Source organism: Brienomyrus brachyistius, chromosome 6 (assembly GCF_023856365.1).
Source record: "Brienomyrus brachyistius isolate T26 chromosome 6, BBRACH_0.4, whole genome shotgun sequence".
In the NCBI taxonomy this organism is placed as follows: Eukaryota; Metazoa; Chordata; class Actinopteri; order Osteoglossiformes; family Mormyridae; genus Brienomyrus; species Brienomyrus brachyistius.
Window position 1 is genome coordinate 19,374,383 of NC_064538.1, and position 26,891 is coordinate 19,401,273.

The following is a 26,891-nucleotide window of genomic DNA, read 5'->3' on the forward strand; positions in this document are numbered from 1 at the left end:
GGAAGTCAGAAGGAGATGGTCTGTAAGAGGGATATGGAGGGAGAAGGAGATGGTCTATAAGAGGGATACAGAAGGAGATGGTCTGTAAGAGGGACATGGAGGAAGAAGGAGATGGTCTATAAGAGGAAGTCAGAAGGAGATGTTCTCTAAGAGGGACACAGAGATGGGTCACTCACACCTCAGCTCTCTACTAGGATCAATTATTACCACAGAGGGGAAGTGCTGTGTGTGAGCTAACGAACCTGCAGGGAGATTTTAACATCACCGTGTTCAGATAAATAATCAGATAAATAAAAGTAAACAATTGAGACTCAGAACTCAAGGAGAAATACACTGGCTTCCGAGGCACGTGAAGGATGCATTCTCGAACGTGTCGTGGGATTTATTTCCCGTGGGCCCGGAAGTCAGGGTGCGGTGAGAAGAGATAAAGGGGACGTCGGCACTCCTAAGCCGAGGCGAATTTTCAAAGCCGGCACACCGCTGGCGGGGTCCGGACAGACGGTCCGGAACTGACCTCTCCTGACCCTCGAGACGGATCTGCAGAGGCTTAGCCGGCGCTCGGAGACACCAGGGGTGGGGGGGAGGTAAGGAAGAGATGATGGGAGCCCCATGAGCCGCCAGAGAACGGCTGGCGAGAAATCAAATACACGTATAATTAAACCTAAGTCTACACTGTTACTTCTTCATTTAAAAACATCATTTGGAAAAGAATTTCCATACACACTGAAATGAATGAATACGTGAATGGCATGATTATTAGCCTACACTGCGCATGTGCACATCAACACAGCAACCAGGAAATTAGTTGATTTCTAAGCAAATATACAGCAGTCACACTGTGTAACAAGATATTTAGCTACATATAGGTCAGCAACAGGGAACGAGCCATTGAATGCAGCTCCTCCTTGTCCGGCATGTTGGAATACTGTTACTCCAGTGTAAGGTGACCGGATGAACAATCAGACAATGAGAGGGTGTAACTAGTGGGATCGAATCCCAGATGGGTCATGTGATGAATAGGAACCAATCAGGGCGCTTTTACGGTCTTCAAACGTCTCCATTTTCACTCAACTGCATTGCAACACTAATACGCAGACTAATATCATGTTTTCCAACAAAAAACATAACAGTGTGGAAGTAGCTTAAGGTGATGCATCAGGACCAAATACAGAACCGTGTTTGAGAAAACAGGACCAAAAGCACCAATCAGGCCCCCCCGCCTACTGGAATAACCAACCATGTGAGAGATATGGGTCAGCAAAGCCCTCTGGTCAGAGGCCTTTCGTAATTAATTCTTATAAATAGAATCGCGTTACCTGCTTCTAAACAAGGCATCTCGGTTTGCTAAACGAGTGTCTCTGGAGAGCGTTTCGCTAAAGTGACTCAGTGTTATTCACAGGGATGCTGAGCCCCCTCCCTTCTGGCGAAAACAGTGACGGCACCATCCAAGAGCGGCGCCAGATTCCGACGGGCCACTTCCTCCCAGGAAGCGGGCCTCACGCAGCTGGCCCAGGCCCGATCCGCGCACCCCGCCGCCGATCTCATTGCCAAATACTCCTCGGGACCTGACCGCCAGTAAACACCAGATTGCCGGGACTCTCCGGCACAGGTACAAGGGGCTCCAGGACCTGCCTGGCATCCCTCGGACGAGAGCGTCTCGGCCTTTTTGGAGATACGTACAAAGGGATTGGCTCAGATTTAACGTTAAACTGCCGCCATATGCCTAAGACGGCCCGCTGAGTCGGCTAAAATAAGACTGGAAGCAGCTCGTCTCCGTGGCTGAAATAACAGACGGAAATCAGACCTCATATTGTTAAATATGTGCGTCTCTGCTGGGGGGCAAATAGAGCAGCCCTGGCTTTTTGGTGGGAGGGGGCAGGCAGCATCGCACCCCACACACTGCAGTATAAAATGGAAAGTGAAGGAGGTGAGGAAAGGGAGCGCGGATTCAGTCGTCGCGCAAGTGTTCCAGGAGGCGCAGACTGGCGCGGGGTGACCTTGCCGGGCTGAATGAGTGCCAAGCTGCGTGGAGGACGCCGCGTCCTGCCAGCCCTGCATGGCCCGCATAACCGCACCCCTCCACTGCCAAGAAAATCAACCCCTAAAGCGCTAAGCCTATCCCCACCCCTTTCCCCCTGAGTTTTCCTGCCGCGGACCAAAATCGCACCCCCCCCACCACCCCCGCATGTGAGGCAGGTCTGTATCTCCTGTATCTGGCAGACTGACGGTGTCAAATAAGCAGTTGATGGTTTGGCTGGTGTATCAAACCTTATACCGTCCCCTTACATTAATAACTGCACAAATTTTTTAAACGATCTATTATTAAAATGATGTATTAATTATTATAATTTATTCTTTTTTTTAATGATTATAGTGTATTCATTTATTAATTAATAATGATCTATTATTAAATTAATAACTGTAGAAAAAAATGTGCACTATGTACATTGTTCAAAAGATTCAAAATTATTCAGAAGTCTTTCACACTGTAATGTCTGTCCTGCCAGAAGTGTGGAACAGTGAGGAGGATCCCAAGAGGAACAGTATGTCATGTCCTTGCATACTGTATATAGCTGAAATGACAATATATCTTCACTTGACTTACTTGTTATTCTGTGATGTCATTGTTGTTTTTAGGAGAATCAGAAAAGTATAAAATGCTCAGATTTGAAACGGCTGAAAACGGTAATTATCCGCAGTAAAAACGCGATGCACGGTAGTGACAGATATTTTGATGCCCCCTGGGGCTCCCATCCCATGCTCGCCCTGCTATCGATGTGCTGATGGCGTCAGCATCCCAAACCTCCAGGACGCCTCGGCAACAATTCCGGAACTTCTTTGGGACAGGGCGCTCACACAGAATCATGTTCCCGGATAAATAAATAAGTAAACCGGGGCCAGGATGCAGGGGCCGCCTGAGAACCGCTGTCATGGTGATGCCAGCTGACTCATCGTATCTCGACCATCGGGGGCACGTGTCACCTCCCTCTTGCCCCCCCCGTGAAACCACTATACGATCATGGACATGAGGCGCCGAGTGTGGAAATCTGGGCCTTTAAAATGAAATAAAGTAAGAAAAAATGAAATTAAAAGAAAAGAAAATGGATATGAAGCCCATACAGGGATATCTGAGCTGTTTCTAGTCTGGCATTTCTTTTAAACCCCTAAAAGATAATGTCTCCCATTTCCAGCTGAGGCTTTTCTGAAATAAATAAGACTGGGCTTGTAACAGCACCGCAATTCAAATCCCCGACAAAGTGGGAAAAAAAAAGATTAGGCCACACTGTGGCCCCCCCGATTTCAAATCACCACCACTCCCGGCTACACCCCAACCCCCAAATCACGCTCTCAGTGTCTCTGGCCTTTCAAATTCTAATTCCGGTACAGTTGCTATAGATATGGCATCCATTGGAGAACAGAGAGGCAAAAGGCTGGGGGAAAGGAGAATAAAAGGGATGACAGAGAGGCAGAAAGGAAGAAAGGAAACTGAAAATCACCAACTTTTCTTAAACCTCATCTGCAATTCTTTTACCGCCCCCCTCCGCCACTGAACTTAAGTTCGTTGTTTTACAGCCAGTCTACCTCCTCCTCTTCAAATGAAGCCTGGGAATTGATTTGCAAATGTGCCCTTCCTCTCCCTCAAGTTACCGAGGCTGAGAAGGCAGGGAAGCCCCATCCCCTCGCTTAAGTCCCTTTCTCTTTGACCCAGCGGACGTCAAAGGGGTGGGGGGTTGCATTACAATACGAGCCGCAGGCCATAACGACGCGGTCTTCGTCACCTGGCATCCACTCGGACACAGAGACAGGAGGAAAATACCCAGCGCATTTTCAGAGGAGCATTCTCCGCGACTCGGATGCGCGTGTGCGTGCTACCTCTGTGTGGGGTCCGCGCAGGTCAGATGAACGACCCGAGCAGCCGTCACCAACTCCTAAGCAGCGGCACACATAACGTCGATACCCAGAACCATGAACTTCTAACTTCTAATCACTCAACACCAATTTATGGAATTGTAGTGCCATAAAAAACCGGATTCAGAGTGTAGCACACAGTAAGAAAAAGTAGTGAGTTCCCAAAAAAAAAAAAAAAAAAAAACAAAACGGTCATCATTCCAGTGTCTAGGCGCGGAAACCTGCAAACAGACCACCGTGGCAGACATCTTACGACTGAACGCACCCGTCAATAACACGACTGAAAGAAAATTACAGGGTGTGAAATGCAACCATTTCAGCCTGCAAAACTTTACACTAAAACTACGGGTTTACACATGCTGCTTGTGGAGTTTATGGGATGTGTTTGTCTGGTAGTCAGGGTACACAAAGTGTATATAGATTAAAAGGAAAGCCAAACACAAATATTTCCTTACTTGGCACACTTGTAAAAACACACTGGCAAACAATTAGTCAAACGAAGTGTCAGGCTTCACCAAACTTGGGAAGGCAGTCAATGCAAACACGCAGAGAATGGGTCATTATGGGGGGTGTTACATCCTCAAAGAGGCTCTGGCTCTGGGGAGACCAAAGGACTTTACAAAGCACATAGTTTGATTTGAAGCCCAAACTGTGAGAAAGTGAGGGGTCCTGATACCCAAAGACAAGGGGACGCCAGCAATGGGCCCAAACTCGATGAACATACCAAGGCCATACTAATCGTTCCTGTCATGTGACTTGGGGACGTCCTACTACTGACACTGTGGCTTCAGCCAAAATGCTGGAAAAGGAGATAAACATGCCAACAAAAATCCCCGGCATGCAGCTATGCCGTGTTTACCGTTCAGCACTTGACTCACTGCAACGCCCCGGTAGGCCGAGACCCCTTATTACACAGCGCTTAACTGCACCGCAAAAATTTGCTGCCATAAAAAAATTAAATAAGAATTCAAAGAATGACACAGCATAGCATTGCCGCAGAGTCTAGTTAAGGGGCTTTTACATCACGCACATCTGGAAAAGTAACTGACCCAGGATTACGTTTCACCTGGGGGGGTGCCTGAGTCCAGTTAGGCGCTGTTAATCTGGTAGAGGGGGTTGGGATGTGGATGGGAGGGGGGAAGTTGGAGTTATCCTTTTAGGAGCAGCAGGGCTGTGACCCAGCTGTTGTGTGTCACCAGGGGGCCTGAAATAAGACCCCTGAACACACCGCTAAAGGGAAACAACGGTGAGGGGGTGGGCAAAAAACAAGGCACATCTGGGAGAGATCGCATCGGGCTCCGCCGCCACCGGCAGCCACGCATTCCACCGCATTAACTCCCGCATCGTAGCCCCAACATCCTGTCTACCCGCGCCGAGTCAGCAGACCGTGAACCGCACCAATCCAGGGGGTGGATGAGATGACGGACAATGGGGAGGCAGAGACCGTTTCTGCGGGTTCCTTCCCTACTCCATCACACTCCTCCTTCATTATCATCTTCATCGATCGGCCATAGCTGCAGGGTCCCCTGTCCCACCAGGCAGCGAGAGGATTCTGTCCCTATGTGAGATTCGGTGTGTGTGTGTGTGTGTGTGAGCGGGTGTACCTATCCTTATGGGGATCCTTATGGGGTGTTTCTTATACCCCTCCCACATGCAAAGCTGGACGACAAATGGTGGAAAGGTAGCGTTATCTGGCCAGGAACATGCTCCCTTGCGAGGAGAATCCAGATCATTTCCACGCAGACGGAGGCGAAGAAAAAAAATCAAAAGCGTCCCATTATGAATCTCAAGAAGAATTGTTAATGATAAATTACAGTTTAATGGATCTCCTTGTTAGCGCCGCCTGAATTTCAAATATGCAAAGCTAATGGGTCTCATTGAGATAGAGCAGATAGCAAATTATGATTAATCATACCATTTTCAGCTCTAATCCTCGAAAATTAGAAGCTTATGAAAGATAACAGATGTCCTTTACCTAATTTGCACCGCCATTAACAATCACAGACGTAATTGCCAGTTAGAAATCTCTTTGGGGGGGGGGGGGGGGGGGGTTGCGGTCCGGAAGTTTCCGGCTCTTTGACCGAGCTATTCCTGGTGAGGCAGTTGGACATTCAGCTGCTCTTTGCAGCACCAACATCTAAGGTACGACCACAGCAGCAGTAGAAACACGTCCGTCACGAACGAAACAAGAGACTCTCGATTAAACACACCCAGGGAGATAAGATCTGCCATTATTCCTGCTGCTGCAATAATCCCATGAAAATAAATACTCCTTAATGGGCACTTAGAGCGCATTCCAGAGAGCTTGGTAGCGGCATTCTGGACGGATGGAACACGGGCCTCCCTCAACTGCATCCAGATAAAAAGGAATGACTGTTTCACAAACACAGTAATTAAGCAATGACTCTGCCTCCCTGTAATGTATACCTGCCACCCTGCTCTGATTTAACGCCCGTAGATTTAACGCATATCAGTCCACCCACAATGCGTGTGTGCGTACACGCACTTTTTTTTCTTCTTCTTAAAGCAGGGGAGGAACTCCTGCAAAGCATCTAAGCTCTGGAAAATCCTGCCAAGAATTCCTGCAAGCTGGGCAAGAATGGTATTCCTGGCAGGAACAGGGGGTTTCGGAGACTGAAGGCGGGAGGCACTGCGGTCGGAAAGATAAATAGTCAAGGTGAGCGAAGACGGGCTGTCTGTGCTAATGAAGATTAGCCAGGACGAGGGGGGTAGCAGACACGCTCTGCAGAGGAGCATGCCCCTTTCGGGACCCCTGAACAGTTTTATTCTGAAGGGGTCTTGGGTGTATACAGGGCGGGGCCACAGGGTCACTGACCCCATATGGAAGCTGATTGGCCCCCGGACTGCCCCTCCCCTGTCACTCACTGATTCAAAACATATAATTGGCGCGGGGAGGGGGGAGGTCTCAACTTCAGCATAAGGGATCCTCACGACGCAACTCTGCTCATTTAATCCATCAATGACTCACTCTCTCTTCTCCCTAGACACGGCAATTCAATTTGACCCTTTTACTGACTTCAAGGTTAAATGTTTTAAGTAATCAACTGTTGATTGTTTTAGTTAATTAAGGGATGCTTACTCTTTCCCCATAACTGTCGGTCAGCATGACTGCATCCAGGCCTGCGTCACCCTCACCCGAGTCTCAGAGCGGGTTATTACGGAAAACACACCATTTATTTTGCAGTCTGCGGAATGACAGCCAGCGACACTGATAACGGCATGTGGCTTTTTAACACGGTGGTCTGTGAGCAGTGATTCGGGCTGTTTTTTTATTCCTTCCCACTTAATTCACTTATGCTGGGGTTCGGTGGTGAGTTGGGGGGGGGGGGGCAGGGGTAGGGTGGGGGGGTGATGCTGTACATAAACGCTCATTTCCAGTCAGGACGGGAAGTAGCAATTAGCTCGGCTAGAGATTAGAAAGGCTGGAGCGCTTCGCATATAAATTGCCGCTCGGGTTTTAATTTGCGAAATTAAACGTGATTTAATTGACAAACAAATTAGTTATTTGCCCTGCACTTTGTCTGGCAAATATTATTACATTAAGAAAATGTATGTGGGGTTACTCAACAAAACAAAAAAAAGGTTACAACAACAAAACAATTTATTAGCTCATTCCGGAAGAGATTAATTTTGGAGCAAACTGCCTCAGGGTAATCCGGTTCATACCGATCTCATACCATATCACCGCACGTCGCTGTGTGTTAAACAACCGTGTCCTGTGATAGACTGGCTTCCCACTCAGGGGAAACCTCTCTGCACCCTTTGTCAGGGTATTCAGATCATGGTCCTCAAGCTCCAGGAACTGCTGACTTTCCAGCCTTCCTTTACCTGCAAGTCAGAACAATCAGTAATTATTAAACTAACTGCCTGGGAGAACTGAGAACGCAGCCTGGATTCGGAATCGAGGCCCATATTTACAGAGCCCTGGCCTATGCTGTGTTATCGGAGCAGCAGGCGCTCCAGTGCAAAGTCACTTATTTTCAGTATCTAACTGGCACTGTTCAGATGTGCTTCTCTTCTCCGCCGTAAAGCGCTTCTCGGACGCGACTCGAGTCTGCGCCCTTCACCACTACCGAGAAGGCCCCTGTATTCCTCGGATCGCACGGACAGAGACGGCCACATCCCAGAGGCTCGCCGCCCGTTATGAGAATCTAGCCGGCGGCCGGCAATGTGGGCAGACAAGGCTCTCCTTTGACCCAGGAAATCCCAAAGCTGGTTCCCTCAACCCTGTGGAATCTCACAAAAGAAGCTGCGTCCTGATGCCGTCCGCCAGGCCCTGTGGTGTCTGACACACAGATACTTTACTCTGAATATCAGATCGCTGTTTATGAGCACAGACTCCTTCATTTCCCACTGAATACATCTGTTTCCACGACCTGAAGGCGATACGCAGGTGAGTCTAACCAGCCCATGACATGTTTTACAATCATTATTAAATCTAGCCTGTTTGATTGCTTTCCAAACAAAATAAAGAAGCAACGTAACATTATTCAGGTAATCCACGGCAGTAAAATACCAAGCTCGACAGATTTTACTGCGGGCATCGGTGTAGCCCCCCCCCATCAAACCCCCGCACCTCCTGGGCGGCAAGTTTTTTTTCACACTTCCTTTCTTTTGGCCAAAAAGCAAAAAATTAATTAACTCAAGTAGCCCACTTCAGCTAATGACCTTCTAGTCAGTGCCCCCAAGATTTTTTAGAGTTCGAGACCCTGGTCTGTGAACTTTCAGCAAAATAAAAAGCAATGAATCAGGGTTATGGGGGGGGGGGGGGGGGGCGGGTGAGATGGGTTTGATCCTGTCCAGTCCTCGTCTCTGTCTAAATCTCTAGTTACTTTTCCGGAGACTCATAGGACACCCTAAAAATGACACGTCTCCAGACGGGGTACTGACCCAGCCCGACCCAGGATCCAGGATGCCATTAAATTCTGGGTCCCTTCACCTGTGGAATGCCGCTTCCGGAATGTCTAGGTCCCATCAGCGCCAGAATGCTGTCAGCTCTTCTCCCATCAAGTGATTCCAAAAAAACAAGCATCTCAAACACAACACAAAATTACAGCTAAAAAGCCTGAACACTTATTAAGCAAATGCTTAAATAAAATGCTTAAACCCCTGAACATCTAGAACCAAAAATATATAATAAATCAACAAGATGAGCCACCAGCTGCTCTGTTCCCATCAATTTCAGTCAAATACTCATAAGCAACAGCAAAAAGACTAGCTGTCCAAATATGCTTAACAAAGGACCCCTGTATAAGGCTCCATGCGTACTTAGAAACAAAAATAAATTATAAGCTGACGACAGCAGCCTCCAGCTGATCGATTGCCCTCTTTTTCAGTCAGATAATTCCTGTTGAAATCCACAGAGCAGAGAGCAAACCTCTTTTCCCTCATCGTCACTGTTTTGGTGGATAGCTGCCTGGTGTTGAATACACACAACGACGGCAGCAGGTCCTACAACGCGTGGTAGATCTCAGGAGACTATGTGAGCTACTGACAGGATGATAAATCTGAAGACAAACAGATGGGTGAACGGGAAGGGGGGGGGGGGGGTGTTTGTACTGCCGAACGACTCAGAGTCAGAAATGGGTTCAAACCGCAGCTCTGTCAAGATTTAAGGCCCAGTGACACAGGAATGGGGGTGAATCGGCCACGGCATGAGCTCGCACGGCCCGGCTCCCCGTTTAGCGACAAGCTCCGCCCCGTCCAGCCGAACAGGAAGTAGCTTAGCCCCGGAGTTCTGATGCTTTACGTCCGACGGCCAATGTAGCAAATCAAAAAATAGATATTTCCGGGGTAACTTTTCCTCCCACTGGCTAAAAAAGGGGGACATTCACAAAATTGTGGGGGCACTTTTTAAAAATAGTAATCAATGCATAATAAAATCCGTACTGTAATCACTACTTTGTGCTAACATAAATACAAAATATACTACTGTTGTTCCAAAAGGCAGTGGGTAATCACCTCTATGTGTACAGAAGACCACCTGTATACAAGGGAAAGCAGAGCACAGTTGCATCTAGTTAAGCTTTTATTTAGCTCTTCATAGTCTGTGTATATGTATCATGTATTAGTTTATAGATAAAATGAAAACTTCATCACAGCCTTTTCAATGAACTAGTTTAAGGTGTTTTAAACATCCTCTTTAGAAACTGTTGAAGGTCAATTAAAAATATTTGGTTCTGCAACTGTGAATGCAAAGCGGTTCCTGCAATAAAATAAAAAATATTTCAAATTATGATGTTTTAAGCCTGTGTGATGTTTGGCAATGTTTAAAAAGAAACAAGTACCAATTACTCTTCGCCTTTTGATATTAGCTGTGAATTCTGGAAGTCTGTGTGACACCACGAGCAAAAGCTCGGATGGAATATTATTGGTTTTAAAACATGATAAAAGGTATATTGATATAAACGGTGTAGCGTCATCCTATCTCGTTTTGAAAATATATCAATATATCGTGAAAATTCAATATACTGCCCGGCCCTAAGCAACTGTAAAAGTTGTTGATTGGTAAGTGGCAAAGCCACAGACAAGCAGATGATCCATAGCCACGCCCCTAGCAGAGATCCGCTTGTTTATTTTTGGGTGGATTTTTTTGAATTAAAAAATAAAACTGACCACTGCCAGGAATCGTAACAGAGTTACATAGTAGTACGTGGTTAATTACATCCATCCATCCATCCATTTTCCAAACCGCTTATCCTACTGGGTCGCGGGGGGTCCGGAGCCTATTCCGGAAGCAATGGGCACAAGGCAGGGAATAACCCAGGATGGGGGGCCAGCCCATCGCAGGGCACACTCACACACCATTCACTCACACATGCACTCCTATGGGCAATTTAGTAACTCCCGGAGTACCCGGAGGAAACCCCACGACGACATGGGGAGAACATGTGACTCCACACACATGTGACCCAGGCGAAGACTCGAACCCGCGTCCCAGAGGTGTGAGGCAACAGTGCTAACCACTGCACCACCATGCCACCCCTAGTTAATTACATGTAACACAGAATTATGTATGTATGTTTGTATGAGTGTATTTGATTTGTTTGAATGTTTTTTAGTGCTATTCTGAGATTTCCTGGCATATTTTTGCCCTGGTTATTTCCCGACGCCGCTGCCAACAGCATTGATGTGCGTAGCTGGGAAGTAATGACATGTTCCGAGAAGGTCGCTTCAAAGTTCTCTACAAGCGCAATACCTGAAAATCGACCTAGGGTTACTGTTAACTGTATAATATAACTTGATTAATAGCAAATGGTTTGTGTCACATGGTTACGCGGCGAGCTAACCTTTCCCCAAAAACACAGCATTAGCATATCTGTATTAATTTCACTACATTTACTCATCATCCTCTCATTTCTTCCTGAAGTACGAATGCAATTTAAATTTGGTCGAATTTACACTAAAGCTTTAAAAAATGCAAATGGAGTTGATGACATCTATTTTATGATTAATTTGAAAAGTTGTCAGGTACACGGGGAATGGTGTGGGACTCCATTAGGGTTAGGATGCTGTACCTGTGATCAGAAGGTCGCAGGTCTAAATTCTGGGGTTGGCAGAGTGAGTTTACCAACAGGCCTTCAAGCAAAGCCCTTAACCGTCAAGAGCTCTAGCGACTGACTCACCCTAACTTCTTAAAAAATAAAGGACAGCCTTTTCGATGAAAGGATTAGCCAAACAAACGAACTGCGAATTTGAATGTGTTTTTGCCCCCTTGTAGCAGCTAACGCCGTTAGCCTGGTTGGAACTGCGCAGTCATGGCTGAAATCAGATGTGTGAGTCTCAGGCCGGCTTGAGGATGGTGTGACTGCAGCCGGCTGCATTTGGGCTGTGTTCAAACGGCTTCAAACGAGACCAAACAAACAGAACCGCTCTCGGTTACACGCGCTCCAGGAAACAACCAGCCGCCAAAAGCCTTCTCAAGGACGGGGAATCCTGCACCGAAATCCACAAATTCTCCTTATCAGATGTACAAAGGTGATGGGGGGAAATGGAAACAGCGGGTGACCAAAAATTGAGAAAATTCTACCTCCCTGTCAAACAGAAGGTACTCTGTTTTAGCATTAGCCTAAAACAGCAATAACCAGCCTCTAAAACCGCAACTTAAAGCAGATTTAAATAAATCCCAAACAGGCACAGCTTGTACAGTGTCTTCATTAACAAACATGTAATGCATGCATAAATTCAGTGGAGATATTATTATTATTGTATTGCGATTATGGCAGGCTCCAAAGCTGGGAATGGACACTTATAACTCCCACACAATCAGTCATACCAGGTCAAAATCTTCTCCACTAACAGACTGTTAATTCCCGCAGTCTGATCAGCAGAAAAGCACTATCTCCTAAAAACCAGCCAATGTAGCTCCATGACAGCATCAGAGGACATGAGAATTAAACTAACCCTGTGAGCTGCAGAAGCTGACGCTTGTCTCAGAGTTCCTGGGCAAATTCTCGAGAGTGACACGGGGTTCAGAGGCCGAGGGCATGATGTGGCCCAAGGCAGCATCTGGACTCAATGAGGGATCATCCCCCCCCTAGATGCCGCAATGTGGAGCAGAAACTGCACTTCGCCGACTAACGCGAAAACAGACCAACAGACTCCCTGTTAACATTCTGTCAGACAAGGGCAGAATTCCCAAGGGATGAGGTGAAATCTGCCCTGTCATGGTGGGGGGGGGGGGGGGGGGTGGCATCAGTGAGAGCGAATAAAGGAAACTCTTATTTCAGACCGAACAACCTGTTAAACTGTACCATGTCCCTAAACGTAATTATGCGGCTTTTTACCGGAGGGTGCGAAAATTAATGTTCACATCCGTGCAGGCGTGAAAAGCATGCAGCCCCTGAGGGCAGCCCAGAGCTGACTTTTACAGAGAGTCCCCCCCCCCATTAGATATCTGATTGCTTTAACAGGTTAGGCCTGTGCCGGAGTTTATCAGTGACTGGGGATGTTTAGCACCGAGTCCAATGCTGTATATTTTCCATACATTTACTTCAAATACCTCTGTCGGTCGAGAAACGAATATCTGCCTGCTTATCGTAATAGGTTTTATACAGGAAAACGATGTAATCTTATGAATAGTTTAGAATAAACGTACTTGGACATGTTCATGACAGAGGTCAAAATCTCCCTTCAAGGTCTCGGAATCTATCCCTCCTGCGAGTCCAGATTTATTCCGCAAAAAGCCGCACCTCTCCGCCGATGACATACGTCCCCGATCGCTTAAAGCTTGTCGGGCAAGTGGCCCAGCAGACATCGCATTTATCATTGACCTAGGAAAATGTTTTTTTTTATTTGAAAGATGTGGTGTTCCAGTACAGAGCAACCTCATTATTTGAGAGTGGGCATTAACTGCATTTCCATTTACTGTGATTATTCAGCTGGTCGGCGTAATGTCTGAGGGCGCAGCACTTTTCATTCATTTAGCTGAGTAGTTCGAATATAACAGCAATTCACGTTGCTGTCAATACAGAAAAATGTGGGGGTTTTTTTCTCATGCATATAACACTAATATCGAAACAATCTAATTAGGGTATTGGTAAGCCCCTGGAATTAACGTCTACCGCTGGTTAGTAAATATTAGTATTAACACATCCTCTCTATCCGTTTTATAACAGGAAAGTTTTACCTATCGCCATTGTAAAGAGTGGACAATATAAAATGATTCCACGGGAAAACAGCAGCAAATGCACGGAATATTAACCTTGATGAAAGTTGTAAGAGTAAAACGCAAACGGCGCAGCCAGACAGCGCTGTCAAGTCCGCCAAAGGGCAACCGGATGAGAAATATTTATACACCATCAGCCACTAGGTGCACGTTTCAGGTTTTATGTTTGTTGAATATGAGGGAATATTTCGTTTTATAAATATTAAGCAGAGCAATGCTTTAAGCGCTGAATATTTAGAGTCGCACACTAAACATGAAGTCTGCTCATAAGCACATGTCTAAAATGCAGCTAAATATTTATACTGTTTTACTTAACCCTGCATGCACAACACCGTAGTTTTTCATAGGCCTACTTTTTAATTTATTTTTGGTAGGTTTATCAAGTGGGTAATCACATAGCTGGGACAAAGCGTGATGCTTTCTTTATTTTGTTAAAAAAAATGTATGTTTAATTTAAGGGATAGTAATCACAAATGGCATTTTATTCCCGAAAATCTATAACTGCGTCAATAATAAACAGATAAAACGTAAAAGTGCATGTTTAGTGTCCGTTTTCATAAAAGTAACTTACCTAAAGTAACGCTGATGAGAGCAAACACGAGCACCAGAGCATCCAAAGTGAGCCGAAACTCCATTACTTTCCAGATTTCTGCGAGCCTCGGGTATATTCAAGACGCTCTCAATTCCCCCAAAAAAGAATAAATACACCTATCCCAAGGCTGACTTATAGGAGCGATCCTAAAACCGCACCGCTGAACTTTGCGAAGTGGCTTGCAAACCTCCGGCAAATCTTCCCCGTGGCAGCAGCATCACATCGGCTCCGTGCATACAGCCCGCAAAGTTGTCAAGCAAAAACAGAGAAACAAAAACACCTCCCCTTAGGTCCGCTGCAATTTAAAAATCCGTCCGAAAACCTGTGTACCGCAACACAATCGAATAGCATAACATAAAGCGGTGCTTTTTCTTGTCCGTTTTCAGTGTCTGTTTGCGGGGTTGTATTTACTACTATATTTATCCTTGGTTCCTCACAGGCAGCATCCCCGTAATTGATTTTTCTATTGTTTCCGTCAGTCAGAGCTTGAGATGAGATGGTGCAATTTTAATTTTCGATGATGACTTGCATCCCCGTCCTCTCCCTCAATGAGCATAACTGGATTACAGCGTGTGCCCACTCCCCAGCGCCGGGAACACGGTGTCATAGCCGGCTGGAGCCCACCCCTATCCATTTCCCCTGCCAAATCGCCTTTTTAAAGAGACAGCGACGTATTTCTCACATCGTCTCCTTAAAACCACCATCAACACGCTTCCAAAGTTTGAGATAATTATTGTAAATCCTAGGGATGCTGTATTGTTAAAACACATACCAGTGTCTTGTCAAAAACACACTCTTTTAAAATTAAACTATACGGGTTTATTTGTTCAGTGTCAACTGTTAGGACTACTCAAGTTAAATGTTTAGTAACGGTTTAATGAATGTGTCTGACGTTTTTGGACATAATACAATTACCTTAGGTTAATATTGACAAAATATCAATAGAATGGAGAAATAATAGGAGCCGTATATACTTTAACCCTTGTATGTGTACATTTAGAGAAATAAAACTCTATATGTAAACAATGATATATAATAAGCCTATTGCAATTGTGTAGTTATAAGCAGGCATACAGAAATTATACATAGGCCTATGTATACATTTTATTTACATGTAGTTAATTTATGATAGTACATTAATAAAGCACAGAGTTGTAATTGTGTATAACATGTTGATAAACCCAATATGAAAGCCATAAAGATTGTCAAACAATTCACACGCGGCTTGGGTTACACTGGATTTACTCCGCATCATTACTTGACTAAAAAATATAGTCAAAGTCAAGGTTACAAGCTCTTGAAGACGAGGGAAACCAGGCACGACCGTATTAGTGTCCCGCCACAGAGGCTGCAAAGTAATGGGCCTGATAGCACTATCAAGAGAGTAAAGTAACGTAAATCTGATCGTAAGAGAAGTGACAAACACAAGCAATGAGATTCCGTCGCAAGGTACCGCAAAGGATGCCTTCAGGAGAACGGATGGAAGAGCAATTGGTGCGTCTCCCGTCGGCCATGTTTATCACTTTATGTGATCTGCTAGCGGTATTTTTTTATCGTGTATTTACAAACTTACCCCTAAAAAGGTGAAAAAAATCTGCGGTTATACCAATACCCTTGAATCCGCCCTCGCATTTCATGTGTGTGCTGGTCTAACTTGATTGCAGAACTGATTAATTGACCAATCTAGTTTAATTGGATAAAAGAATATTATACAAGCTTTAAATACATTTTGCATCTGTTATGACAGATGTAGCATGTCTGGGTCCTCCGGTCAAAGGTTATTAGCGACCCAGAGTATTTAGTGGGCCGGTCACCGGGATGCAACCAATGAGGCTCATTTATTTTTAAGTACCATTTTGCTTCGGGCATCTTGGGAGCCATGTGACAGCGCATCAGTAGTGTGATTCAGGGGGACGTCAGAGGCAGCTCTCTAGCTTCCGTTTTTCTCCTTTTGTTTTGTTTTTTTTCCCATTTCACTGTGAAGGAAAAGCAATCTATCCACTGGACTTATCAAAAAACTGCGGAACGCAAGCAAAGTACGGAAATTGTACCGCGATATTTTCAGTGTGTCACAATATTAAAATAGACAACAATATAGGGTGTCCATCCGTCCATTTTCTGTAACAGATTGTCCTGTGCAGGGTGTTCTCAAGGGAAATTTGGTTTGAAGAACCACACGATTCATAATTACAACCATCCGCTCAGTATAAGCGCTTATCTTATTCCAGGTCACAGCAAGCCTGAAACCTATCCCGAAACCACAGAGTATGAGGCAGGGAAAGAGGGGTTGCCAGTCCCTCACAGGACACACACACACACACAATCGCAATCACAGCCTATGAGTAATTCTGAGACACAAATCCATCTAAACCATATGACTGTGGGAGGCAACCCACACAAACACAGCAAGAACACGCAGCCGCCACCCCCCCCCCCCCCCAGCAGTGTGAGGCCGCATTGCTACCCACTGAGCCAGTGCGCCACCACTATGCTTCGCTTAATGAAATGTCATCTTAATTAGAAGTTCAAATGCTCATATTTTTTCAGCCAACCATTGCATTTTTAGACCGAGGCCTGGATGCAGGCATAGAAGTGTGTTTGAGCAAAAAATTGCACGTTTAACCTCTGCCTCCACTAATCTTTGCGGGCGGATAGTGGATATTTGTGGCTCCGTGTGTTTGCATAATGAGGAGGCCTGGAGCAGATTTTGCACTGGGATCCGCGCTCAATAACTCTTCTGCGGAGAAGCGACACCTGATGCCAAGCCGTCGTATCTGAAAAGGAAATCGCGCCTCCCTGTTTATGACATTAAAGCTAATTAATCGGCGGGCTGCGAAGCGAGCTTCTGCGTCTTCCAGGGTAACGTGATTAATTACCCCCCCGCTCCCGCCCTCGGTGAGAAGCCACCGGTGAGAACGGGAGCCACCAGTGCATCGGAACTCAGTGGATGCGTTTCAAAGACACATTATTAAATATTAACTCAACAAATTACATTATTTATAGTAATATTTGTTTACGACGGTTGCATGGTTTTAAACTGCGTTAGTTTCGCAGTTTACATGTGACTGCAGGACTGCTCAGCATAATCTCTGCTATGAGGAGCCGCACGTCAAAATGCAGGCATCAAGGCAAGCAGTATGAAGTGTGCAGTGCGGTGTGCAGACACAGAGGTAATTCTAGGGACACTGGGGGTCCCAGGCTAAAAAACTCCATGGGCCCCTCCAACGCACCCTCCCCGGACATGGTAAAACTTTTGACCATTATTTTTAAGTATATTTTCACTTTACTGTGTACAGAATTGTCGTTGCAATGTACTGTGTAATCGTTCCAGTTTGGGGGCCCAGAGACAATTTCCTGTCTTGCCTGTCATATCCCTACACCACTGTACAGAGCCGTTTCAGGGCAGTCAATGAGGAACAACTGTCTGTGTGTGTGTGTGTGTGTGTGGGGGGGGGGGGTTTGGCTAGACACTGCCCGTCCCCTTGGCAAATTTTATCGGGAAATTCCCAAATAGCTTTTATTTTATTTTACAGGCTTCCATTAACATATGGTACCTGTTTTTGCTGTCAAAAATTTGCCTGATCCAATCAGGTTGCGCTTATCTCATAAATATTAATAAGGTTTCCCCATCTACCCTGTAAAATGAAAATTTGCAGCAAGGTTGGACGGGGTTGCAGCAGTAAAACTTCTTGCCCATAAGTTTTACCGCAGCACAACAAAAGACCTTGGTATCAGGAAGACTCCCTGAACTTGTGGAATTCTTCTAAAATTCTGTTTATAAGTTATTCACTTACAAAAATAGGACAGGTACTCAAAATATTTTACAAGAGGTGGCATGTCTTTTCAGTTTGTAAAAATTATTATACAGGTATAGTTTTTCAAAAAAATCAAACACCTGTGCTGGGTGGAACTGCTGCCCTGAGTCACCGGCAGTCATTTTGAATTTCGATTTCTGTCTGTGCTGTTGGGGTAAATTCCACCAGTATAAGGAATGGATGCAACGTGGAGCTTCTCAAATATAACATTTATTAAAGATGACAGCGGCACCTTTTTTCTTTTTTTTGTTTCCATATTCTCAAAATATTTAGCCCATATTTCAGTCATGTTTTTACAATTTTAAACCATTAGCTTTTATTTCATGATTGAAACCACCTAAAATCACACCAGTTGTTACCATAGCTGTCTAATTTGTGTAGCTTCAGGCTCAGATTACCGCATCCTGTCTACCTTTGGTCTGCAGGCAGTAACACTCATCACACCATGGGTGGAATTCGTTTGCATGTCAAAGAAGCAAAGGCCATAGAGAGAAAATGCAGTTATGTATACACAGCAAACAAAACACGGGCCCTCTGTTTCATTTGAGCCCAACGGAATTAATTTTCCAAAACATATCTGATAATCGGATGTTGTCAAGCCCAAGCACCACAGGTGTTACCAAGCTTGGTGTTTAACACGACTTCACAACCTGCCACAGATACTTTTACTCCCATTAAACCATCTCCCCGGCCTCTTTCCTGCCGCTAACGAAAGCGGCTGACGAATTAGCGGCTTCTGAATATTTTGTAAGACTTGGTATCTCTTTAAATCTTCACTGCTGCCCTTCCCGCCAACACGTTCCTGTGCGTCGCGCACACATAAGCGAGCCGACAGCCTCCTGCAAAGTGTAACGGCGATTGCCATGGATACACTTGCGGGAAGCCGGCCTCTGGATATATTCGCTCTTGTTTGGTTTCCGTTTCATAACATAGTGAGGCAGTGACTTTGTAACAAACTGCTCCTGCTAAATGAATAGGCTATTCACTACACTGATGTATGCATAAGTGAATTTATATATAAATAAGGACAAAATTAGAGAGGAGGATGTCCTCCTGCCTTCTGTAAGGACTCACCTGTATTTCAGGAATATATCTCTCAATAAGACTCCTGCCTGTTCTATTCTGACCACATGTGTATATTTTGAACAGTGGTTCTCATGTGAGCAACTGAATTACAAATAAAGAAATTTACCATGGAGGTGGAGTCAGCTGTTCCTCTATTTAATTATGAAACAAATCACACCTTGAAAGGCTAACAGACGCCCCCCCTCCCCTGACTCTCACCTTTGCTCTTGGGGGTGGGGGCAGGGACTGGCCCTTTAAGAAACCCATAAACTTCATTATGGATTAATTGATTAAGGACATTCTGTTGGAGAATGACAGTCTAGCCCCTCCATTGATCCACCTCTGAATGGGATTCACCGCTGGCCATCCTACCCGGGGGAGGGACATGATCACACATGGGGAACGTCCAATTTCCTGTTTCTCCCAGAATCCCTCACTCGCATGCTGGCCCTTGCTGCCGCCGGTCTGTTCTTTGTCTTGGTGTCTCCCGGAGTGTGGTCTCCTTAATTGCAGGGCTGTGAAGCGAGGACCCCCTCCTCCCCCATCGCCACCCCCGTTCCTCTTTACACCTCTGAATGGGACTGGAAATTGGTTTATAGAAAAGGGGGTCGAGACTCCAGCTTCTGTTTTCCACACAAATATAAAGATAAGGCAGGATGTAGGGAAGGGTGAAATGAATCCCCCGTCTAATGAAAGGTTTTATTCGTTCAATGGGACAAAACGGGCAACTCAAGCCGCAAATTACCCCGTAAAGCCTCAACAACGTTTTTTTGTTATTAAAAATAATTCAAGCACCAGAAACAAAAAGCCGGAAGTAGGCGTAGCCCCAACGATAAGCTGCTGCCCGATTTCAGTGGGACGCTAGCGGATAATAGTCACTCCGTATCCCTGGAGCTGACGGACACCTCGGGCTCCCCACCTGGGAGAAAGCCTCATCAGGCCAGCCAACGATTTATCGTCAGATTGTCCTGGGCCGGGCCAACAATGCGCTGCACATCCTCCTCTCCGGTGGAGTCCTGCTGGGGCAAGTTGGACCTCCCATCTTTTCATCTCCCAGGAGACAGAGTGGCTGGAGCGATTCCCTGGGCCCCATGCCGAGCCAGCGGCAGAGAGGACAGCAATTACGGGCCACACTTCTGTGTGCTTCCTCTTCGGCGCGAGCCGGCAGTGTGCCAGTGATTCCATGTGACTCTCGCGTCTGTCAGACCGTCCACCGCAGCCGCATCATACCTGGTAATCTGTGCTCCCCGTGAACGACGCGCATCTCAATACACTGACCTCCTAAAACACTGATTGTTTGGGACGTAACACATTCGAAAAACCACAGTCATTTACATTGTATTTTGCATGTGCTTTTATCCTAAGACAGTATCTGGAGAAGTTCGGGGTCCAATGGTGACATCACTCCTCCATCCATGGGATTTGAATCAGAAACCCGCCGCTCACAAGCACATTTCAGCATGTTGGGGGTGGAGGTACCAAAAAGCCACAGCATCACTGAATTGACTTCACGCCTGTGATCTCTCTTATTCCTGCAGGGGGCGCTCCCTGCATCCCCAGCTTCCCCTTTGCCAGAGGCCTGGACTCCTCCCAGTCACCTGTGCTAAACGTCGGTGCCACACTGCCGGCAAGCAGCCGGTAATCCGCCGGTAAACCGTGAAAACAAGCCACTGCCAAACCGTCAGTGTTGGTGCCCATGATGCACCTGTCGGCTTTTAGTGCCAAGCGACAGGTTTGTTAGGGATGAAACACTTAATGTTAATAACGTGTTTATTTAAAAAACAGTAGATAATGATGAACTAACAGCGTAATTCTAATTTTAAAATATCATTTTTAATCCACAGTGTGTGTGCATATGTACATATTTATAGCATATATTTTTATGTAATAATTTTCCACATTAATTTATAATATTTTGTAAAATTGTTTAATAATTTCAATTATTTAATTATTTTTTTATATTTTAAAGGGTTATCTGTTTACATTATGTCATTTCCATTGTTTTTTATTCATGCAAAGGTTCATTTAATGTCACATCCATAACGCTGATAAAATGCTATGTGTTTCCAACATGCTAATCAATATATGAAGGGTTGAGGATTTGTCTATATTACACCCAAGAGGTTACATGAAAAAATATGCAGACTGACTCCTGGATACTAAGCTTGTCTATGCTCTGAGACATTCTGTGTCAGTCTAAATGTCACATCCATAATGCTGGAATTCCCCATTTGTGTTTTGTTGTATATGCAAGCTAACATCATTTTAAGCAGATATCGGTATAATATAGGTTCTATTCCCCCAAGATGACTTCTGAGCGTTCGCTTCTATGAAGACAGCGTGGGTGTGTTTGGCACAGAGAGAAAGAGCCTGTGAAAATGACAAGGCCGTCACGCATTTTGAGCTGGGGGGGTGGCGGTGGGGGGGGGGGGGGGTTGGTGTCAGGGGGCGGCTGATCCGCTAAGGAGTGATTCTGGAAGTACAGGGGGCTAGGCTATCCCGCCGCTCATTTACCCGCGTGAGAGAGCAGAGAGGCAGCGCTGGGAGCAAGTCGGGAATGAAGCCGACCCTATCTGACAGGCGTAAACAACGGAGCAGAGGCAGGGAGATCCAGCCTCATGTACTGCTGAGAATCAGCTGTCAGGGTGTTTTATACCCCCGCCAGAGGGGGGCAGGACTGGGTCGGTGCCCGCTAACAGCAAACGGCACTGCGATGCAAAGCCATCGAGTCTCGTTTCATTAAACGAGTGCCTTGTTGCGTCCCGGCCTCCAGACGATCCTCAGGGGGCACGATCGCTGACATCCGCCCACCCAGATGCTACGGCACGGAGAGGCCGGGCTGAGGGTGGGACCAGTTATCCATCAGTTTTTTTGTCCTTGCGGTTATTACAGTAGATATGTCTTCCTCAGACACCTTTCCGAATAGAAAACAGACACGGCCTTCAATTCACCGGGCGGAGAAAAGGCTTATGGGAAAAGCAGCTCGGATGAATCGACTGTTTCACGGCTACCTGTTCTTCACATTTAAAGGTTGAGATATAAGGGTCCCCCCTCCACCCCCCACACTGCCCCCCAGCAATACGCTTGCAGCAAAATCATCCACTGCTACGCCCGCATTCGTACCTCACTTCCTCTTTTCCTTTCTGTCTTCGCAGCCCCCTCTCCTCGCCTTTCCTGTCTTTGTTTCCCACACTCTGGCCTTCTCATCGTTACATGGGGTGGGGGGGGGGGTAGGGGGGGGCTTGTTTCTCATCCTAATGTGGCCCTGGGGTTGCCAGTGATTTACAGTGCCTCGGCAGGTCAGTAGGAGGATCACGCCACTTTTACTGCACTGCTGCCCCCCCCTCCGCCTTCAGTTTTATTTATGGCAACTTCCAGCAAACTCGGGGGGGTCGGTGGAGACATGGGCAGCCTTGAATCTCCCCTGGGCCGTGAGGATGAACTTCACGGCTCTCAATCATCGTTGCCAGCCTTTCAATAAGAAGACGGCATCGGCCGCGGAGGATTCCAGAATCTTCAGAGCTGGGTGGCATCTCCGCGGTGACATGTTCTCCTCATTCCCACCTAAACGGTGACCACACCCCGCCCACAACGCGGTATTCGGGGTCTCTTTTCTCACACTTGCAGTAAGCGCTACACCATCAGCTCACCGCGCTGGTTCTGATCTCACGCCCGAATATGGACGGACAATCCCACGCTTCCGGAAACCAAAACAAGTCCACCACACAGCCAATGCTGCCTCCCATAACAATAGGACTTGCTGGTGCTGAAGATACACCAGTGGGGGCCTGTTTTACTGCACGGACTGGCCCTGCTTTGTTCAGCGCGGCAGCAGGTGCACAATACAGGGTTCAAAGGTCACATTTCCTCATGTCAGAGAGCAGGATATCATTGGTCGATGGGCTGGCCATGTGACATTGTCTGTGTCTTTTGTAGCCCCTTGTACAAAACAGCTGCCCTCTCCTCAGCACTGGGGCGGTCGCTGATGGTTCCAGGGGGTGAGACTGAGGCCCGGGGAGTCCTCAGTAAGCTGCCCCCCCGCCCCCATAGCACCACATGTGACGTGTGCTTCCAGATGACAAGTAGGCATTTGGCCTGATTTAACGGAGCTCCGGGAGAGGAGAAAGGAGGTCGGAACCAAAGCTTCTGCGGTTCGTCCTGCCGGGACACCTATCTCTATGCCCCAGGAATAGGGGGGGGGGGGGTGTTAGATCTGCCTTCCATAACCTCTAAAGTCCTTCTCAAGGCTGGCTCCTCCTTACGAAGAAGCCATCAGGAATCCTCCTCTTCCGGAAGTCAATTTCAAATTCAGTTTATTTTGTATAGCGCCTTTCATGACAGAGTCCCCGCAAGGCACTTGACGGGAGTGTAAAGCAATTCATTATTACATCATTTAACCAAAATGGTGCATGAAACATGGAAATTGGGAAGAAAGAAAGAAAGAAAGAAAGAAAGAAAGAAAGAAAGCTGGAAGACAACGGAAGAGAGGAACCAAAAAAATAAAAAATTATCCTCTAGGGGTCCAAGGTTGATTGGCTACTTACCCCCCCGGGCATGATAACATTGTAGAAAACAGCGAAAATCAGCTCGCTTTTATGAGAGCAAGGTGTAAACTCTGATCATAGTGGGAGTCCATCAGTGAGCTGCTTCTCCAGGCAGGTGTGTATAAACCGGCAGATCGTAGGCAGCACAATGTCACAGTCCATGAGCTGCATCCACCACGTCGTGTTGTCCGAGGGGGGCGAGCGAGCGTAAGGGCCAGAGTGCCGTCATGTTTAGGCTTCGTTTGCAGTGCGGACCAGTGTGGCGGAAGATTCCAGCAACAATCAAGCGGGAACGGATGAGTCACAAATGTTGAGCAGGAGATGTTTATGGAGGCCCCCGCTGTCCCTGCAGTCTGCCAGTAATAATGTGTATCTTGATGGACAACTTTACTTTGTGACCGAACAGATAAAATCTTGTTGGGGTTATATATTACTTAATAATATACTCCCCTTACTATCAGAGCTGCAGTTTTTTTTATATTTCTTATAAAACAAAATTAAATTGTTTCACATTATGACCAGGTTTGATTGCAGTAAACATGGCCATGAAAACATTTAACGGCTTACCAGTGAAAAAGATATTTTCCAAAATAAATGTAATAATCCTTTCATCACTTCATGACTATACCGGTATAATGCGCTCTGCCCCAAGGACTCAACATCGCTTTTTCAGAGTTTGTATAAAATATTTAGGAAAAACTGAAAAAGGCACAAAGGAATCTTTTTTCTCTAGTTTCTCCGCATTTGGTTACCATGAAATACACCACATTTTATAGCTTTAAGCGAGATGTAAATCATTCTTAACTCAGCATCAGACTCATGACAGAACAGGCTATTGTACTACTTACTTTGCTCAAAGAGTATGTGACATCTGTAAATTAATCTTTAATCGTGATGTTTCTTCATTGCGATGTTGTGAACAAATAATAAAAGAAAACCATTAATACTGATGGAAATTGAGGAAATGGGTAAATCGACGAAACATCCTGCTTTCTGCCCCAGCCTCAAACTTAGCTGTTTATTGCCATTAGAATTTAATTCCGAAAACATTATCCTTTTCCAACCGATATGTGAGGCACAAACAGATTCAGCGTGCTAAACCAGGATGGCAATTGCACATAATTACCAATTAACTATATACATATTACGCTTGTAACTGAGAAATGTCAATGGGGCGATGTAAGTAGTATGTCAACCTAATTAAATAGTCTAATTAAGTATATTTCCAAGCTCAGATAATGAGGCGTAAAAAATCGCACTCAAGCCACAATCGAAGACCGAACAGCTCTCCGCGGCCTGGCACTCGCCGTTTACTGAACGAAGAGCAGCTGCCCTGAAGAAGCAGGGAAAATGCTGTCAGGACCGGCAGGGAATGCTGGGATATCGATTACGCTCGGATCAGGAAATGCTGGATGACAGCTTTAGAGAAAGGGCCGTGACTCGGGACAGCACCACTGGAAATGAGGGACACATCAAAATGGACCGTCGCTGCAAATTCGCCACGGCTGTCGAACGACAGCGAACCGGTCCCCCGGTTACTCCCCCCCTGCTACTCAGAGAAGCCTAGGAGAATGGAAGACTTACAAATCACATATCTTACACCCTCTTATGCGCTGCTGCTGTCTTACTTCTTATTTACATACATACACGTTGCACTATGCATATAAACCCTTGCGTCCAGCCCACCAGATTCACACTGTCCTGTGTCTCGCACTTTAAGGGAAGTTTTTTGGGGTAATATTACCCCCATGTGCAGTGAAGGCCATGGGGAAGCCATAGTGTGACACCAGCCAAGGGTGGGGAAGAACGGACAGGAAAAAAGAGGAAAGAAAACATAATCCAGGCTCTCGGGGAGATTCAGTAAACGCTAATAACATCAAGTCTCTGTTCAGACAAGCCAACATCTTCAGGATGGGGGGTGAATGTTTGAATAAATCATGAATCCAGTCTTGCCAGGGGAGGGTCACATTTCGCACGCTCTGTCTCTACCTCATGGTGAAAACGGCTGGGATCCTTAGTCCAAGTGAAGATCTTGCGGCTACCCTTGGAGGCGGAATGGCATGGTGCGGGGCAAGAGGGCAGTGGAGGGATTAGACGGCAGGGGGTGGGGGGGGCAGGGTGTGAAAGGAGATAGTGATGGCCCAGAGGTGGACATTATCTTGGGGAGGGTCAGCCTGAGGCGTGGGGCTGCAGTGTTTGTCACTGTTGGTGAATGGCTGAAATGTTCAGCTGTCTGTCCTGGGTCCTGACCTCATGTCGCCCCCCCCCCAATCATAGCCCACCCAGCCACTACCAGGCCCCGGGGGTGGGGGTCACAGCTGCCCAGGCTATGTCACTGTCTCCTTCCCCACAAAAGCGTGACCCACGAATGCCACTTTTAGCGAAATGAAGGAACACCCAAGGAAATCGTAAAAATTCCAGAAAGGCAGCTCTAAACTGGGAGAGTCCCAATTTGCTGATGGGTAGAGCGTCCAGGGACTCGATCCTGACCAGTCCGGTTATTGATATGCAGATGGCTCACAGCGGTCATGTGAAATTTGATACCCGGGCACTGTGATTGTAAACAGCCCCCCACCCCCCTCCACCCATGTTGCTTGCCTGGGACACGCCCCCTAAGACACAGAGACCAATGCCCTACAACGCAAGAAAACAGCAGCTGTAGCAATTACCCAAGATCTCCCAAACGTTCAGCTGCTGCTCCCCCCCCCCCCACCACCACCACCACCTTCTGTCGGGGCAGTGGTTGTAAAATCACTGCTGCTTCAGAACTGGGGGAGGTGTTAACGTAAGATAAAATACTACGTTTATTTGTCGAAACAAAGATGAATACAGATTTCACTTTGGTCAAAGCTTCATGACCCATTTTCCTCGGCTGCTCTAAGAAAGGGATAATATTCCTATTGAGCTCTAATTTAATACTGTGGTTTTAGTACTGAATGAGCTCAGCCAGTCAACGGGATCGAAGGAATAATTCAGAATTCGTGTTAGTTCTCTGACATTGGCGACGTATGTAATTCCCTTCAACACCCAAAGTGCAAGATCTTACTTAAGGACTGAACTATCCAAAAGGCATCCAGGCAGAGTGACACTTGATTCACGAAGCTGTGACGCCCTGCAAGGGAGAACGAGGGGGTGGTCGGATGTGATGGATTTGGAGTCTAGCTATTCCTGGTAGCTTCCTGTCCATGAATGAAGAGTCAAAATAAGCCATTCGCTTTCTCGTAGCACAAAAGTGGAAACATTCACCGTCTGTGCAAATACCGGGTATGTCTACAGCA

The 26,891-nt window shown here is 46.3% G+C and overlaps 2 protein-coding genes across 2 annotated transcripts in view; one reads left to right on the forward strand and one right to left on the reverse strand.

Moving 5' to 3' along the window:
- Positions 1–14,754, reverse strand: part of robo3 (roundabout, axon guidance receptor, homolog 3 (Drosophila)) — a 63,224-nt gene extending 48,470 nt beyond the window's left edge. The window contains 1 exon segment of the mRNA XM_049017722.1: positions 14,169–14,754. Within this exon segment, the coding sequence (XP_048873679.1) occupies positions 14,169–14,232 (64 nt within the window). The 5' untranslated portion in view covers positions 14,233–14,754.
- The window catches only part of mmp9 (matrix metallopeptidase 9), a 278,561-nt gene that overhangs the window by 85,935 nt on the left and 165,735 nt on the right, over positions 1–26,891 (forward strand). The window lies entirely within an intron of this gene.